The sequence below is a fragment of the Vulpes lagopus genome, chromosome 1 (genome assembly GCF_018345385.1).
Source record: "Vulpes lagopus strain Blue_001 chromosome 1, ASM1834538v1, whole genome shotgun sequence".
Taxonomy (NCBI): Eukaryota; Metazoa; Chordata; class Mammalia; order Carnivora; family Canidae; genus Vulpes; species Vulpes lagopus.
The window spans coordinates 70022903-70038401 of NC_054824.1; the positions used below are offsets into that span (position 1 = coordinate 70022903).

At 52.9% G+C, this 15499-nt stretch overlaps 1 protein-coding gene across 3 annotated transcripts; it reads left to right on the top strand.

Moving 5' to 3' along the window:
• Positions 1-2212: 2212 nt before the first annotated feature.
• MLN (motilin) lies at positions 2213-11343 on the top strand. 3 transcript variants are annotated; one of them, XM_041770071.1, is made up of 6 exons: positions 2258-2288; positions 3856-3944; positions 4863-4986; positions 6824-6940; positions 10305-10413; positions 11165-11343. In XM_041770071.1, exons 3-6 carry the CDS (start codon positions 4870-4872, stop codon positions 11173-11175), a joined length of 354 nt encoding a protein of 117 aa, XP_041626005.1. In that variant the 5' UTR covers positions 2258-2288; positions 3856-3944; positions 4863-4869; the 3' UTR covers positions 11176-11343. The 3 variants fall into 3 exon arrangements, with proteins under 3 accessions (XP_041625999.1, XP_041626012.1, XP_041626005.1); XM_041770065.1 differs by lacking the exon at positions 3856-3944 and having other exon boundaries at positions 2213-2288; XM_041770078.1 differs by lacking the exon at positions 3856-3944 and having other exon boundaries at positions 2213-2288; positions 11168-11343.
• The last annotated feature ends 4156 nt before the right edge of the window (positions 11344-15499 follow it).

Below are 15499 nucleotides of genomic sequence, written 5' to 3' on the forward strand. Positions count from 1 at the left end.
TTCTAAATTCACATGTCACCAAATATTCTTCTCTTTCTAATTTTTTAAATTATTAAAAAATGTATAAACAACTCTTAGCTCACAAGCTGGATTTGGTCCCTGGTCTATGTGTTAGAGGTACAGATATCGACCCTTTTCCCTCCCACGCCTGCCCCTAGAAATCCGTGGTGCAGATGGAGCCTCCTGGAGCCTGGGAAGGCAGTGGGCTCCTTCACAGCCCTCACACCACCTTGTCCCCACCGAGGTCTGTGACCACATCTTAAAAGCCACTCTTGCAACCTGGGGCGGAGTGGGGATGGCATCTCAGTTCCAAGTCCCGGCATTTCAGGCTCTAATTCCTCTGAGATAAATCTCAAAGACTGCAGAGACCCAGGGCACATGTCCAACAACAGTTGGCGGTCCAGCGTGCTGGGGGAGCTTTGACCTGGTGTTGGAGTGGAATGCAGAGACCCTGCTGGCAAGAAGCCTTGATGAGCAGGGTATTTAGAGGTTATGTGGGTTGGGTTTGAAGCACTGCAAACATTTGTTTTTTTCTGAGAGAAAAGCCACAGCCGACTGAAGGACTGACAGGGGAGGGGTTCCTGGACCAGAAGCAGTCCCCACCTGGATGTCTGGGGCAGCCTCTGTGAAAGGTGCTAACGGCCAGCAAGGTTCACCTAGGGAAATAGCCTCTGCTAGCCCAGACCCTCTGGACCTCGCAGTCTGTCTGAGACACCTCCCAGCCTCTACTCACCTTGCCCCCGTGACTGTACCCTAGTACAGTCACTGTGTGACCTTCCAGCATGACAACAGCCCCTTCCAGGCACCATGAGGGCCCCAATTTCTCCCCTCATTAAACCCCCCACATTCAGACCCTGGAACGACCCTCTCCCAACCCACACAGGGGACTTCCAGGGATGGCCCCACCCTGTGCCATCCTTTGCACATCTGTATGTGCCCTGCATCCCAGAAGCCCCCACTCCCACCCACTGCCACATTTGGCCATATCCAGCCTTGACTCTTGTGTAAAGAGACCTTGGGGGTGCCTGGTTGGCTCAGTTGGTAGAGCATGCAACTCTCAGGGTAGTGAATTTGAGACCCACATAGTGGTTGGAACTTACTTTAAAAAAAAAGAGAAAGAGTGATCTTGCAGTTGAGTCATAGAGGAGCTATCTAATTGTGCCTCAGTTTCCTTATCTGTAAAATGGGAGATACAGGAGCACCAGTGTCATGGCACTGTTGAGGCTTAATTAGAACATGCATGTCAAGCATTCCCTGAGTGGTGCCAGAGACGCAACCATGTTCCAGAAATGGCACTGGCCGGCTGCAGCTGCAAGCCCTGCCTGACTCCTGATTACATTCACCCCTTCCCTCTTTATTTTTTTTTTAATATTTTACTTATTTATTCATGAGAGACACGGAAAGAGAGGCAGAGACATAGGCAGAGGGAGAAGCAGGCTCCATGCAGGGAACCCAATGCAGGACTTGATCCCAGGACCTTGGGATTTCGACCTGAGCCAAAGGCAGATGCTCAACCACTGAGCCACCCAGGTGTCCCACCCCTTCCCTCTTTAAATTTTTCAATTGGTCATTTGAATTACGCAATACCATGAGATGTTCCCAGATTGGCAACTCCTCTTCCCCATTGGGCTACAAACCCATAAACCTTCTGTCTCACACACCTTACACTGTTCCTTGGCTCCCACAGAGCCTCTGGTGCTCCACAGCCTTGAGTCTGGGCTGCATTTTCTTTTCAGTAGTTGATTGAAACTGCCACACACCCCTCAGCCCTTTCTTTCTTTTGTGAGGGGCTTCGGGGTGGGGGGGAGGGTGAAGACAAGCTATCTTTCTAATGCAGCACTCTCCCTGACATGCTAACTGAGAATCTGATCACTAAAGAGCTGGTCCAGAGCCGCTCAACAACATCATATATTTAAGTAACAAAAAAGAAAGGGCTTTTGTTAAAATGACCCTCTGAGTGGCAGCTGAGTTCTAAGTGGCCCACAAAGTGCCATCTGGGTGGGAGTTGGCCTCCACCAAACCTGGACTGTTGTCCGAGGCAGAGGCCTTCCAGGAAAGCCCCAGAAGTCCACGGTGTGGCAGGTCCTGCCCCTTGTTTCCATGAGCTTCAAGAATCCAGGCTCTCCACCCAAAGCCCCCAAGGGGTGGCCAAAGGTTAACGGGCTCTTAAGGGAGGGCCCGAGGGCCCATCAGACCAGTCAGACACCAGATATAAAGACCGGTCAGATCTGCCAGAGAGCAGAGGACAGCAGAGACCGACTCCGCCAGCCCTGCTCCAACGTGCTGCTGTGAGTAGCCACAGAAGGGGGTGAGGGGGCGGTTAGCATAAGAACCAGGACAGAACAGTAATGTGACCAGAGCCAGCCCAGCCCAGTCCAGAGATCACATCTATGCCCCTCAGCCACCTTCAAATACTTAGCTAGGCTAAGGCTGAAAGTGCTGAGCTGATTTCCAGAGGAGCAGGTTAAAGCCACACAGAGTGTGAGCAAAAGCAGGACTTCCCTGGGCACAGAAGCTGGATGGAGGAGCGGTGGGTACAATTCTGGCAAAGGAGAGGCTGTCTGGGGTGCATGGTGTCATTGACTACAGGCCAGGAACCCAAGCCAGAGCCCAGCACGGACACAGGACCCTATTCGGCACAGAGGCTTCTCTCTGGAAAGTTAGCAGTTAAGCTGGTGCCTAGGGAGCCTGTGCTACTGTGGGAGAGGAGGGAGGGGGTAGGTGCCCCCCATCCAGAGCTGATGGTTTGAAGGCTGGAGCCCCATCCCTGGAGATAGAAAAGGAAGTCAGTATCTCATCGTACAGTGAAAAGCTCTCCCACTCCAAGCTCCCAGGCACACAAATGAATGTAGGTGACATGCCAACTGCCAGTTGGATCAAGAAAATGAGCAGCAATTGGATTTTGCCTTTTTTTTTATTTAAAGTTTTTATTGATTCTTATGAAGTGAATTAAATCTGAACATCAGAATGAAAAGGGCTCTATTGCATCTCCATGAAGGAAATGGGATGCCATAAATGTGACACATCCATCTCCACTGGGAGGGAAATCGGGGCCCCACAGACTCCACAAGGGAAGGACAGGAACAGGAGGGGGAGTCATGATCGGGAGCCCTCCACTCCGCTCATCCTCTGTTCTGTTCCAGATCCTCCTGGGCTCCTGGACAGGGTCTTAGCTTCCCAAGAGGTGGTCTTCAGAGGGAGGGCAGTCTTCTGACCTTACTAGGAAATCTTATGTAGCTGGCATGAGAAGCTTTGGCTGTCATGCTCTCATATGCTTTCTCATGGAGTATTAGCCAGATGGAGAGAAAAAGTAGGATGGGGACGGAAGGATCGAAAGAAGGCAAAGGGAGGTGACTTAGGGAGGTGCTTAGTAGAGGTGGCTTCAGATGACCCAGGAGAAGGGTCTCAGAGGAGAGGCTGATTGCAAGCCCACAGCCTTGGAAGATTCTCTCCACAGGGGTAACTGGGGTTGGACCTATGAGAAGCTTGGATGCTAGTCCAGGGCAGGAACCTCTCCTATTAACAGAATCCAGGCTGCCCCATGGCTGTGGGAGCCCCGAGCTGACTCCTCCAAAGCTCTTCCTCTGCAACCTTTTAGTCACCCCACTCCTGCCACGGGAGGGCTGCCCCTGGCCTCCCCTCCTTGCTCGGGTGCCTGGCCCTGTGCTCAGCAGCCCACTCGCCACAGGAATGTGGGTGCTCCAATAGTATTCAACAGGCTACCCCCGCCATGCCCTTCCCCACCTTCTGCGTGCAGAGGTAATGCAGAGTGGGGTGCAGGGCCGCGCAGCAGGCCTCAGAAGGCCAGACTTCCAGCCCCTACCACCTCTGAATGAGTCCCCTTCGACTGTCTAGGTCTCCTCCCCTCCCCAGATTGCACCTGCTCCCAGGTGAGGGCAAGGATGGTGTGGGACAGGGCTTGGAAGAGGACTCCGTGCACCAGGGTAAGGAATCAACTGAGACAGGCACCCAGTGGGCAGTACCCTCCTCCCCCAACCCCCGCCACAGGACCATCCTGACCGGCCCAAATTCGGCCCAACTGAGCCTATTTTTTAAGCTTTTGTACTCCTGGGGTCACCACCCCCTTCTGTTCCCCGGCAGGGGTCCATCCACAGCCCACCTTTCTATCCACATTCCAGACATTCCCACTTCCTGGGACACAGGAGGCCCCATGCATGCACACAGGCACCCCCAGCACTGGTGGCATTCTCAGCTGTGCAGGGAGTGGGCTCAGGGAAAGGATGCACTCCCTGTTTCTAGACCAATATGCAGCTAGCTGGAGCTCAGGAGAATCTTGTTCCAGACCCAGGGCTGGCCCCCATAGGGGTAGAGACCCTGCTTCCAGCTCTTGGGTGCTGTTTCCTCCTGGAACTTTCCATTTGACTCTGCCTCCATCTGGGGAGAAGTTTCCAGCCCCTTTCTCTCCAGACCCAGAGTCTTTATCTGGTGCTCTCGGGGACAGCCAGGGTCATCTGAGCCTGGGTCCATCTCTTTTGTCATCCCAATCAGCCCAGGGAGCAGAAGGGCTCAACTGGGGCACAATTCTGTGGATAATCTAGTCTTTCTTCTGAAACATGGAGTCCTTCCCACCTCAGGAGCCCTGCTGGCCTTGGAAGACCTGACCTATAACAAAGAGGGGCCCAACATGTAGAACACTTCTCACCCAGCCTGTGGCAGGGCCAGGCCGCCTCTCCCGGGTGCTCCCTCACCTCCCCTGGCTCTGGCACAGAAGGGGCTCTGAGCTCCAGTAAAGCCCCGCAGCCTATCCATATCAGGAGAGGCTCGGCGGCTCGCTCCAGGTCACAGCTGTAGGCAGGGTGTGCACCCTGAACCCAATGACAGAGCTTCTTGTCACTGTCCAGCCCTAGGATGGTGTCCCGAAAGGCCGTGGCTGCTCTGCTGGTGGTGCACGTGGCTGCCATGCTGGCCTCCCAGACAGAAGCCTTCGTTCCCATCTTCACCCACAGTGAGCTCCAGAAGATTCGGGTAGGAAATCCCCCAGGCTGCCTGGTTCCCCCGTGTAGCCCAGGTGACTCAGAACCTTATTTAGCACTGAGGTGGCCTCAGTCTAAGGGACAAGTGTCCCTTTGATAAGCCCACATTTAATCAGCTATGCCAGCCATGTAGAGGACAGCATGGAAGACCTGGACCCAAGCTCACCCCAAACTCCAGCTGCCGCTCTTCTACCTTCACTCCTCCCTAACACCACTCAAAAGTGACAGAGGCTCCCACAAGCGACACCTTTTCCCACCCCTGTCTGGCCTTCGGGAGAGATTTTCAATTAACAAGCCAATAAACATTTGCTGAGCATCTCTGCAGTACAAAGGGCCACCCTGGGTGAGAGGCCAGGCATACAAGGAGATCTGAGGAATCTCCGTCTTCAAGGAGCAGGCTTAGGAGCCAAGGTACAAACATTGAAAAATTCACTAACGATAGAAAACAAGGGAGATGGCACGAGACAGGACATGATTAATTGCCCAGCAAGCGCCGCTGATGGTGAGTGCTGAGCTCCACGGGGGGCGAGGTCTTCACGGGCTGGCACGGGTCAGAAGCCTACAGGGGAAGGGTGAGCCGAGCTGGGGGTCTTCAGAGAGAAGGAGGGGATGCTGTGGGAGCAAATGCCCAGAGTGGGAAAGAAGATGCTGCTCGTGGAAGGCTCACCCTAGCCGCTGCCACTTAAGAACCCAGAAGAAAACAGGGCAGGCTTAACAGAACCCAGGCGGTGGGGCCTCCGGAAAAGTGGGCCGCCAGACTTGGCTCCTCGTGCCCTTTACTTTAGATGTCAAGGGGTTCTGAGTATCTTGTGCAGTCATTCGTTTCTCTCTAACCCAAGGAGATGATGAAATGGGTCTTCCACATCTCTCCAGTCTGAGATCAAGGCTCTAACAGGGACAGAGACATGAATCGGTTCTCTGGTTGGTCACGTGGCCTCTGGACCCACAGGCTCTGTCTGGGGCAGGCTGCCACAGGCCCAGTGGCCCGGGTCCTTTGCAGAGCCAAGGCTGGCCCCAGCCCCCCTTCTTCAGGGGTACCCATGGAAATCCAGAAAAGATGCGGCAGGCTCCCTAAACACACTTTCTCCACCACTGGCTTCCTCCCCAGAAGAGACAGCTGATTGCTCTAGAATCACCATGTCTCAGGCAAGGCCTGGAGCTGAATCCCAAGGGTACCATTAAAGCAACCAAAGGACTGAGGTGCCTCTGATTTCAGTGCCTGGGACCTGGCAAGCAGGACGCCACATAAGATTTGGGCCTGGGCAGAAACAGTCAAACTCGATAGAACATAAACTAGCAAAATGGCAACCAAAGGACACTTTGCATTAATCCGCTCTCTGGTTTTGCGCCTCATAATTGCCAGGCACCAGGATTTTTATGAAGAAGCTGCAAACTCCTTCCACCATAATTCATCTCCCTGTCTCGCCTCTTATAAATCACCTCCCAGGGACTTCGGTTTCTGGGCCACCCCATGGTGCCCTCGCAGGCTAGGCTGTCTTGCCACTGCTTTTATAGGCTCTCTGCTAAGAAAAACATATTTCCACACTTAATATGTATGAAGGGCGACCATTATTTTCAACATTTTAACTTAATTAACAGTAACAATCTGGGTGCAGTGTTTGAGCGACAAAGGAATGGAATCTTCTGCGTGTTGATCTGTTGGTGGATGGTTCTGTGAGCCTTTGTTGGGCTTGGGGGACCCCTTGTGTAGAGGCACCTGGGGAGGAGGGATTCTTTTGGCCTGTGGGAAGCCAGGCTGCTTGGCACCCTGGGCACAGACAGGCAGTGGAGAGACCTTGGTTTTGTACGACTTTGTGCTCTGCCCTTAGGAAAAGGAGCGCAACAAAGGGCAAAAGAAGTCCTTGATTTTACAAAAGAAGTCTGAGGAATTGGGGCCTCTGGACCCTGTGGAGCCCACAGAAGAAGAAGAAAACCAAGTTATCAAGGTGAGCAGGTAGGGGGGTGATGCAGAGAAACCTCGCTGGGGAATGGCTCCCCCGGCCAGCCACAGATTATGCTAGGATTCTGGCAACAAGCTCCATCTTAGAAGAAAGGGAGACAGACACCAACAATGAGACAAGGAACCATTTCAGGCACCACATAAGGAGGTAGGATAGAGCATGATGGGGTGGGGCTCGGGGCCATTCCTTCAGCTGGGGGAGGGGTTGGGGAAGGCCTCTCAGAAGAGAGGATCCTCTCATACAAAGAGCTAAAGAGCTAGAGCAAGAACATTCCAGAAGGAAGGAAAGGTGAGTGCAAAGGCCCTGCTCAGGAAGCACACTGAAGGTGCAAGGTCCTCGAGGCCAGGGCGCACGGGGAGAGAACAAGAGGTTGGCAGGGCCTGGTGTCCAGGCTAGATGTCTGGAAGGTCACCTGGGGTTCAAAGCAGGGAAGTCACCTGATCTGACTTTGAAAGATCCGGGACAGCACAAGAGGAGGCAGGAGACCAGTCAGGAGGCAGCTATCATCCTCAGGGGACAGATGACGAGGGTGCCAGTTCCTCCCCCTAGCAAGGAACCTAGGAGACAACTACAGGGTCAGCCTCCAGCCCCCGGGTCAGTGCTGAGTGCGGATAGCACAGATTGCAGCGGTCAGAGTGAGCCTTGAGTTTGTCCAGGGCACCTCTTTAATTTCACAAACTCACTTATTCAGGCGACAAATAGTTCCCAAGCTCTAAGTGCAAAGCATGGTTCTGGGCCCTGGGAATAAAGTGGTGAACAAAACAGGTAAATCTTCCAAGCTCATGGAGCTCACACTCGAGTGGGGGACCGGAAATGAGATACCAGAAGGACCGGCAACAGACTACACACAGGATAAATAAGCAACCTTCACAGTGTGGCCAGTAGTGCCATGGAAGAGAGTAAAGCAGAGAATGGAGATGGATGAGTTGTGATTTAAATAGGGTGGTCAGAGCAGGCTTCATGAGTGCATGGCATTAGCACAGAGGCCTGGAGACAGTGAGGCACTGAACCAGAAAAATATCTGGGGGAAGAGCATTCCAGGCAGCAGGAACAGCCGGTGCAAAGGCCCTGAGGCAGGGGTAGACCTGGTGCATCCCAGGAACAGTGAGGAAGGAACAGTGAGGAGGTTGGAGTGGCTGGAGCAGAGGGAGTCAGAGAAAGTGGGAGGTGAGACCAGACAGTGGACTCTGTAGGCTATTGTTTGGACTTTGCGTTCATTCTGCTGACGTGGGAGCCATTGCAGGCTTTGGAGCAGAGAAGGGACATGATCAGATTTATATTTTAAAAGAGTTTCCCCAGGAGCATCTGATCTGGGTGGCTCAGTCGGTTAAGCATCTGACTCTTGATCTCAGCTCAGGTCTTGATCTCAGGGTGGTGAGTTCAAGCCCCACATTGGGCTCCATGCTGGTCATGGAGCCTACTTTACGGAGAAAAAAAAAGGTCTCGCTAGCTTCTGTGTTGAGAACAGCCTGAAAGGGCAAAGGCAGGATTAGGGGGACCCCTAAGGAGCTGCTGCAGCATCCAACAGCCCAGGGTGGTCATGGTGGAGGCAGAGCAGAGTGGTCAGGTTCCGGAAATATTTTAGAGTTAGAGGCCCTAAGGGTTTGCTATGAATTTAGGCTATAAAGAAAAAGAAAAGAAACATGGACTTCAAGGTTCTGGGCCAGAAGACCTAGAAGGATGGATTTGCCACTCATGGAGACGGTTAACCCTACGATTGGCCACAGGAGGGCGGGAGGAAGGTCGAGTGGGACAGATCTGTGAACTGTAAGATGCCTCCAGGTGGAGGCATGGGACGGGCAGGTGGATATAGGAGAGCTTAGGGCTGGACACATCCACGTGGGAGGCATCAGCAATTTGCTGGAATTTCAAGCCAGGACCGGGTGAGATCCTAGAAGGGGTGAGTGTGGATGGAGAAGGAAGGCGCTGCTGGACCTGAGGGGGGGACACTCCCAGCGGCCTGGGAGGTGGGGAGACTGATAAGTAGAGTGAGTGAGGGCCTTGCCAAGGTCACACAGTAGTCAGGGTGAAACTGAGCTGCACTCCAGGTCTTCCGCCTCCCGCCAGCCACCGGCCACGGATCCTTCCACCCTGGCAGGTTGTCACAGCCTGTGACCACAAACAGGGAGGCCAATCACGGCCCAGAGAGGGACCTCGGGGCTGTCACCACACCGGGTGATGGGGTTAGGGCAGTGTGCCTTCCTCTCCCACATGCTCCTTGGGCTCTCAGGAGGAACTGCCACTCAGGTGGCAAAGGGGAGCTCACTCGGAGCTGCCCAATGCCGGCACCCTGGGCAGTGTAAGGCACGAGTTACATCCTGTGGGACATCTTGGGGAGGCTGTTCCCAGCTGCCTAGACCAGGACACATGGGTCAGAAGGTCCTTTCTGGATCATTCTGTCCAGCCTCCTGACTTTAAGGACACTGATGTCGGAGAGAAAAGTGTAGCACGGAAGGGGATGGCGTGGGTCGGGCTGGAGCCGGACCCACAGTGACCTTCCCTCCGTGTGGCCCTTCGGGAGGCCCCAGCCTGTTTTCCATCGCCAGGGAGCCCCTGGGAAATCCTGCGTACAGCTCTCCAGACAGGCAGGGAGTCTCCGGTCTTCTGCCCGTCTGCCGGCTGGCGTGGGAACCAAGATCGCTGAGCCAGGAAGCTCTGGGGTGACAGCAAGATTGGTCAGCACACATCCCCTTCCCCCCACCCCCGCTGGGCCACACCCACCTCTCTTGGTGGGGAGCCTCTCCTGACGCTTCTCTGGGGTCTCTATTGAGTCCCCATAGGGCTAGAGAAAGTCTCACCTGCTGGCTAGAATCATTCCCCCTGGGAATGACACCTTTTCCCTCTGCCACTTAGCACCTGTGTGGCTTTGAGCAAGTTACTCTACCTCTTTTTCCTCAGCTTCCTCATCTGTGAAACGGAGACCCTAATCGTCCCTACCTCATAGGGTTACTAAGAGGCTTCTTATACATTAAGCTTCTGGAAGGACTCCCAGCTCTAAGGCTCCAGGCGTTGGCTGTCATTATTCAGGAGGAGGGGGAGGGAGAGTTTCCTCCCACCTGAAAAGCCAAGGCATTTCCTGCCCACTGCTCCCCTCCATCCCAGCTTCCCCAGTAGGGAAGTTTGTGGATCCTCCTCCCAGCCAAGTCTTGTGCGACTTCCAGGATCCAGCCCCCGACCTCGAGTGCAGGGGAGGAGGTGCCACAATTCCCTGGCCGGCCTGGAAGTCCAAGGAGGATCAGGAACAGCGGGGCCAAGGCTGAGCAGTCCCTCCCGCCACCTGTAAGGCACCCAGGGGTTAATGGCGCTCTCCGCGTCTCTTCCTCCTTGTTAACTCTACCTTATTTCACAGTTGACTGCTCCTGTGGAAATTGGAATGAAGATGAACTCCAGGCAGCTGGAAAAGTACTGGGCCGCCCTGGAAGAGCTGCTGAGTGAGGTGCTGCTGACCCCCCAGAACGGTACGGGAAGGCAGGGCCCTGCACCTGGGACCTGGCCTCAGCCATCCTGTGTCAATATTCTGGGAGCGCACCTGAGCACGGTGTGCGGATGACGATTTGTTTTTGTGCCTTGCACTTGAGAATATGAAGCTGTCTTCTGGGGAAAGGGCACCCGTCTCTGAGGAGAGCTAATCATTGAGCAATTCCCCAGCCAGGGGCATTTCAAGGTCCTGCCCTGAAGGCTCAGCCCCCTTTCCCAAATGCCCTCTGGCAGAGCAGACCACAACACACCCAACCCTTCCTCTGCTCCAGAAATGTTCACTCCTTCCCAAAACACTACCAAGGCTGGGCCGTTCCTCTAAAGGAACCTCTGGAACTGGCCAACCACAAAGGTCTGCATTTTCTTGATCTGTTTTACAGATGCAAGTCCTGAGCTCCACTTGGCCCTCGCCCAGTTCAAGGTCTGCCCAAGTAACTTGGGTCAAGCTAGGACTTGTCTCATAAACAGCCACTGATTACTTCTAGTCTCCAGGAGGGGAGGAGAGAGGTGGGGAGAAAGTGTTCAAGGTGGAAGAACAGAGTTTAAATGACTTGCCCCAGGCTACAGAGAAACCTAGCTGCAGAGCTTCCAGATGCCTGACCAATCCCCCCACTCCCCCCACCCCTCCCACCTCGGGCCCCTTCTCCCTTTGGTCAGCAGGCAGGTTTAGAAGTCAGTTTCATAAGTGGAACTGCTGTCACTGAGCTGCAAACCTCCTCTCCTTTTCCCCAGCAGACAAGTGACAACCTGCTCCTCCGGCGGGCGGCGGAAAGGGTGGATGACACCAAGAGCCCGCTTCCCAACCGAGGCAGGCCCCAAAATCTGCATGCCCGACAGCCAGGCTCCGAAGGAAAATACTCTCTCCCAAGCAAGCCCCCCCTCCAGCAAATAAAGCAGGAAATATACAGAAATGACTCTTTTTATTTAATATTTTAATTTTTAAAGGTCAGCTTTAAGTCACTCCATAAAGGGGGGGGGGGGTTAAGCTCAGAGGGAGTTGGCCATAAATGGCGGTACATACAGTAGCAAAACATCTGCCTTCGATCAATTCTATGTTCAAATATTAAGTCAGACCCACAGAACTGGAAGATTCGTGCCAATGAGGAAAGATAGCATTTTCTGCCCACACACCAGTCAGTGGCAGAGCAAGGACTGGAATCCAGGTCTCCTGAATCCTGGTCTACTTTCTGTTTATTGGCAAGCTCGAGGTCTAATGGGCTAGACCTTGTCAGTCTTCTGCACTCAACCCCTTGCCAAGTAACTTCCAGCTAGCCCTTTAACCTCAATGAGCCTTTGCAAAAGCAAGGTGGAAATGCATGCCCTGAGATTGGGGCGGGGGGGGGGGGGGGGGGCGGGGGACAGGCACCAGCAAATCACTATCATTATTATCATCATCTTGTGACTAGACGCTCCAGCATCCGCAGCAAAATTCCACAGCCAACCCACTTATTTCTGCCTTCTAAACAAAACTGGATGAGAAATTTCATTCTAATTTAATTTTACATTAATGAATGTTCATTTATTTATAAACTGGGGCCTTAGAGGAACCACAGCTCCCTCTATCCATAGGTTACCAGCAACTAGACATGCTGCCCCTTTCACATTTCTACCCACCCCAGCCATTTTGAGAGCTTAGCCATAGATCATAGTTATCAGGACAAGATAACTCTGACCCTTAGAAAGGATGCTCCTTTGGGGTGCTCTGAATGCTCCTGAGGGACACCCAAACCTTACATGGGACCCAGACCCTTCATGCTGCACAGTCACATGATTTCCTGTGTACGTACTGATCAGCTCAAGGGCAGGGGCAGGTTCCTGGGAAATGCTGCCAAGGCACCCTGTAATAAACGGAGAGAGGGCTGCACAGGGCAGGGGAGGAGCAAGGAGGAAGAAATGCAGGAGAATCTACAAAGTACAAGGTTGGGAAGAACTGATCCAGGACTCCTTGCCCTTCAGAGTTCCACCATGCATGCTATTCACACCATTATCTGGAACCCACTCCAAAACGCAGGCCAACAAAATGCTCCCGGTCTCTGTCTAGGTGGAAAACACAGCTTTTGTGTCTTTACCTCACTCTGCTGGGGTCTGTCCCTACACTGAGACTACCTTCCCCCACCACCAGAGGAGGGGTGCTCCTCTCTCCCTCCACCCCTGCCTCTCCGCTTGCTCGGATTCCCGCCCCCCCATACCCCTCACCCCGCTGGGAGGTTTTCCTTAAGATCCTGGGGTTGGATAGCAGCATTGAAATAGGTGCCAAGGAGGAAATGAGGCCCCTAGGTGGTTGTACCCCAGGCAGTCTGCATTTCTGAAAATGGGAATTGGTTCCGCAGCCACAGTACCCAGGTGGCAGGAGGGTGCTGTTCGTCCTGCAGAACAGCCCTGTTCAAAGCTCAGTGCTTGTAGCCGGGTTGTCCGTGACCCTCACCCAGTGGCCTCTGATGTGCTGCTCAGTAATGAGCTGCAACAGGGACCCAGCTGCCACCTGCATCTGTATGCACAGTGCCCCAGCTGCCCGGTTAGATGTGTCGGCTCCTTTCTTCTCTCCTTTTCCTCCTCCTGCCGTTGTTCAATTTCTCACAATCGGCTCAAATAATTCTTTTTCTCTGACGAGTTCCTCCAGTTTCCAGGACAGCAGACTCGATTGCTTACAGGATGGGCACAGCGCTGGAAGAAATTAAAACTGGAGGAGGCTGGGAGGATACTGTGAGCTGAGCCAAGACCAAAATGACCATGTTTTAAAAAAAACAGAAGTAAAGAGAGATCCACTCTTGGCTAAAGCTATCCAAGGCCAGGACCAGGACCCAGCCAGGAGGGGAGAGGGGGCAAGTGCCCAGAGGAACCAGTCAGGTGAAGACACCCACCTTCCTCACATCTTACTGAGGTCTATCCAGCAAAATCTGCAAGAATCTCTCCAGAAAACTGGGCCATTACAGAGAGTTACAGATTACCCCCTCTTCATCTGGGATGTACTTTACACTTAACAGGACTATGGGTAATTAGAGGGCAACCTGAACCCAGCTTCACAAGATGGAGATGATGAGGTATTTTCTCAGTAACTGCATCGGTATGATTTTATAATTACCAAGCTATGAGGATTTGCCATGAAATTGAATAGTTAAAAGCAAAGAGTAATTGCCTGATATCTGTACTCTGTAATTTAGTATAATCTAATCATGGACAAAGCCCAAAAGAAAATGTTCTGAAAGCATTACATTTTTCTTCATACACAATTCGTTATTGACATCAGGGAATGTATTCTAGGCTTCTGAAAGAACTCTTACCCACAGATATCAAAGTGTGGCCAAAAGAATGAGAGTTTTGTTATATTTTCAGCCGATTATGAAAAGCAGCCAACATAACTGCCCATTATACCTGTTCTGGCATTTCTCTGTGACTCTATTTGCCCCTTCGTCTACCTGGAGAGATGAAAGGTGGCTCTCCTCTTCACCAGAGCACTGAGATGGGGCAGCCAGAAGTTGGGCAGTGCTGGGAACATTCCCAGTCAAAACCTGAGCCTAGAGGGCACCTGCTTTGTCCCCTACTTTTCAACCACACTCTCCCAGTGCCCCCACCACCGCACAGCATGACGCCACTCACGATATGGTTCCAAGGAAGCCCAGAGGGATTCTTGAGGCTGGTGAGAGGGTAGATCAAGGATGAGTCCATGGTCCCCCTGCATCTTTAAGGACCTGATAAATGTGTGCAGGGCTTTTTGCAGGAGAAGAAGGAGAATGGAACTCACTAAAAGATTTATGGCTGTTGTTATTATAAGGCTCTTCTGAGACAGAGGGAGGTCAGCTGGACGGCAGGCAGCGTGGCAGCCCTCTGGGAATCCAGAGCCTCCTCCTCCTGGAGGCCCCTCACTTCTGCTAAATGCGTGGATGTGGTTACTAAGTATATTTGGACATTGCAGCTTGTTTTTCCACTTCTGCCTTTAATAAGTCAGGAAGACTGCCCACAGCCCGGCTGCTCACCTTTAAAAAACCCGCAAGAAAGTGAGGAGAGGGGGGGCCTGCAGGGCAGCCACTGACTTTGCAATGGTGCCTTTTTCTTTAAAATATGCGTTCCCCTGCTCAACACAGAAAGCAAAGGAGGCACGTGCCAGGAAGAGCCTCCTGGGCAGCTCCCAAAACGACACAGGGGTACTAAAGAAGCACCACGGCTCAGCCGGGGCCTGGAAAACATGAGGGTCAGTGAAGAAAGCATGTGGTGGTCATGCAGGGGGAACATGAGCAGCAACAAGGAGGTAAAGTAGTCTTGGCACAGAATGTTGATGGCGGGCCTCAGAGGGACTGTCAATCCATGGAGGAACAGGACTCGGACAGGACGCTCAGGAGGAAAACAGAGATGCCCCAGACTTGAGAAGGACGACTGACTTGTGAGGGGTTTTCTGATTGACTTTTCTCAATCAGATGGTGAGGCTTCTGCCTGGGGGCGGGCATGGCAGGGACGCGGGCTACGGTGGTGGCACTACCCCAAAGGCTCCTTCGACCCAGAGAGACAAATTGAGCATCTGGTAGGAGTCCCATGGAGACAGAGGGTAGACCACATGGGGGCAGAAAGCCACGGCTGCCAACATGATGGGTTCCAGGCTGGAGGGAAGACAGCAGGCTGGACGGGTGGGCGGTCATTTGGCCCTAGGTATGTGTAGCAGCAGCAGCGTCCCCAAACACGTCCCCAAACACGAGGCAGGCTGACAAAGCCCACACTGGGGACCACTGCAGGGGGCGGCTCCAGTTCAGTACATATTTTTAAATCATCCTGGGATCCATTGTGATGAAACAGACCGTAACTCTGCGAAATGTCAGAATGTTCACTTTGTTGAAGCGTCAGATTCAAACCCTCTTAGAATACACAGGGCCGGTATTGATGCTGAAAGGCTCATTCCTTATATATTGAACTGCACAGCTGCAAGGAGTTGCACAAATGTTACCAACTCATTTGTCATGCAAACAGTGCTTCAGAAAGAAATAAAATACTATTATGTGGTATATGTGTTAGGCAATCACTATATCAAATTCATGGCATTCCGTGCAAACACAGGCAGAGAAGAGGAAAACACTTGGT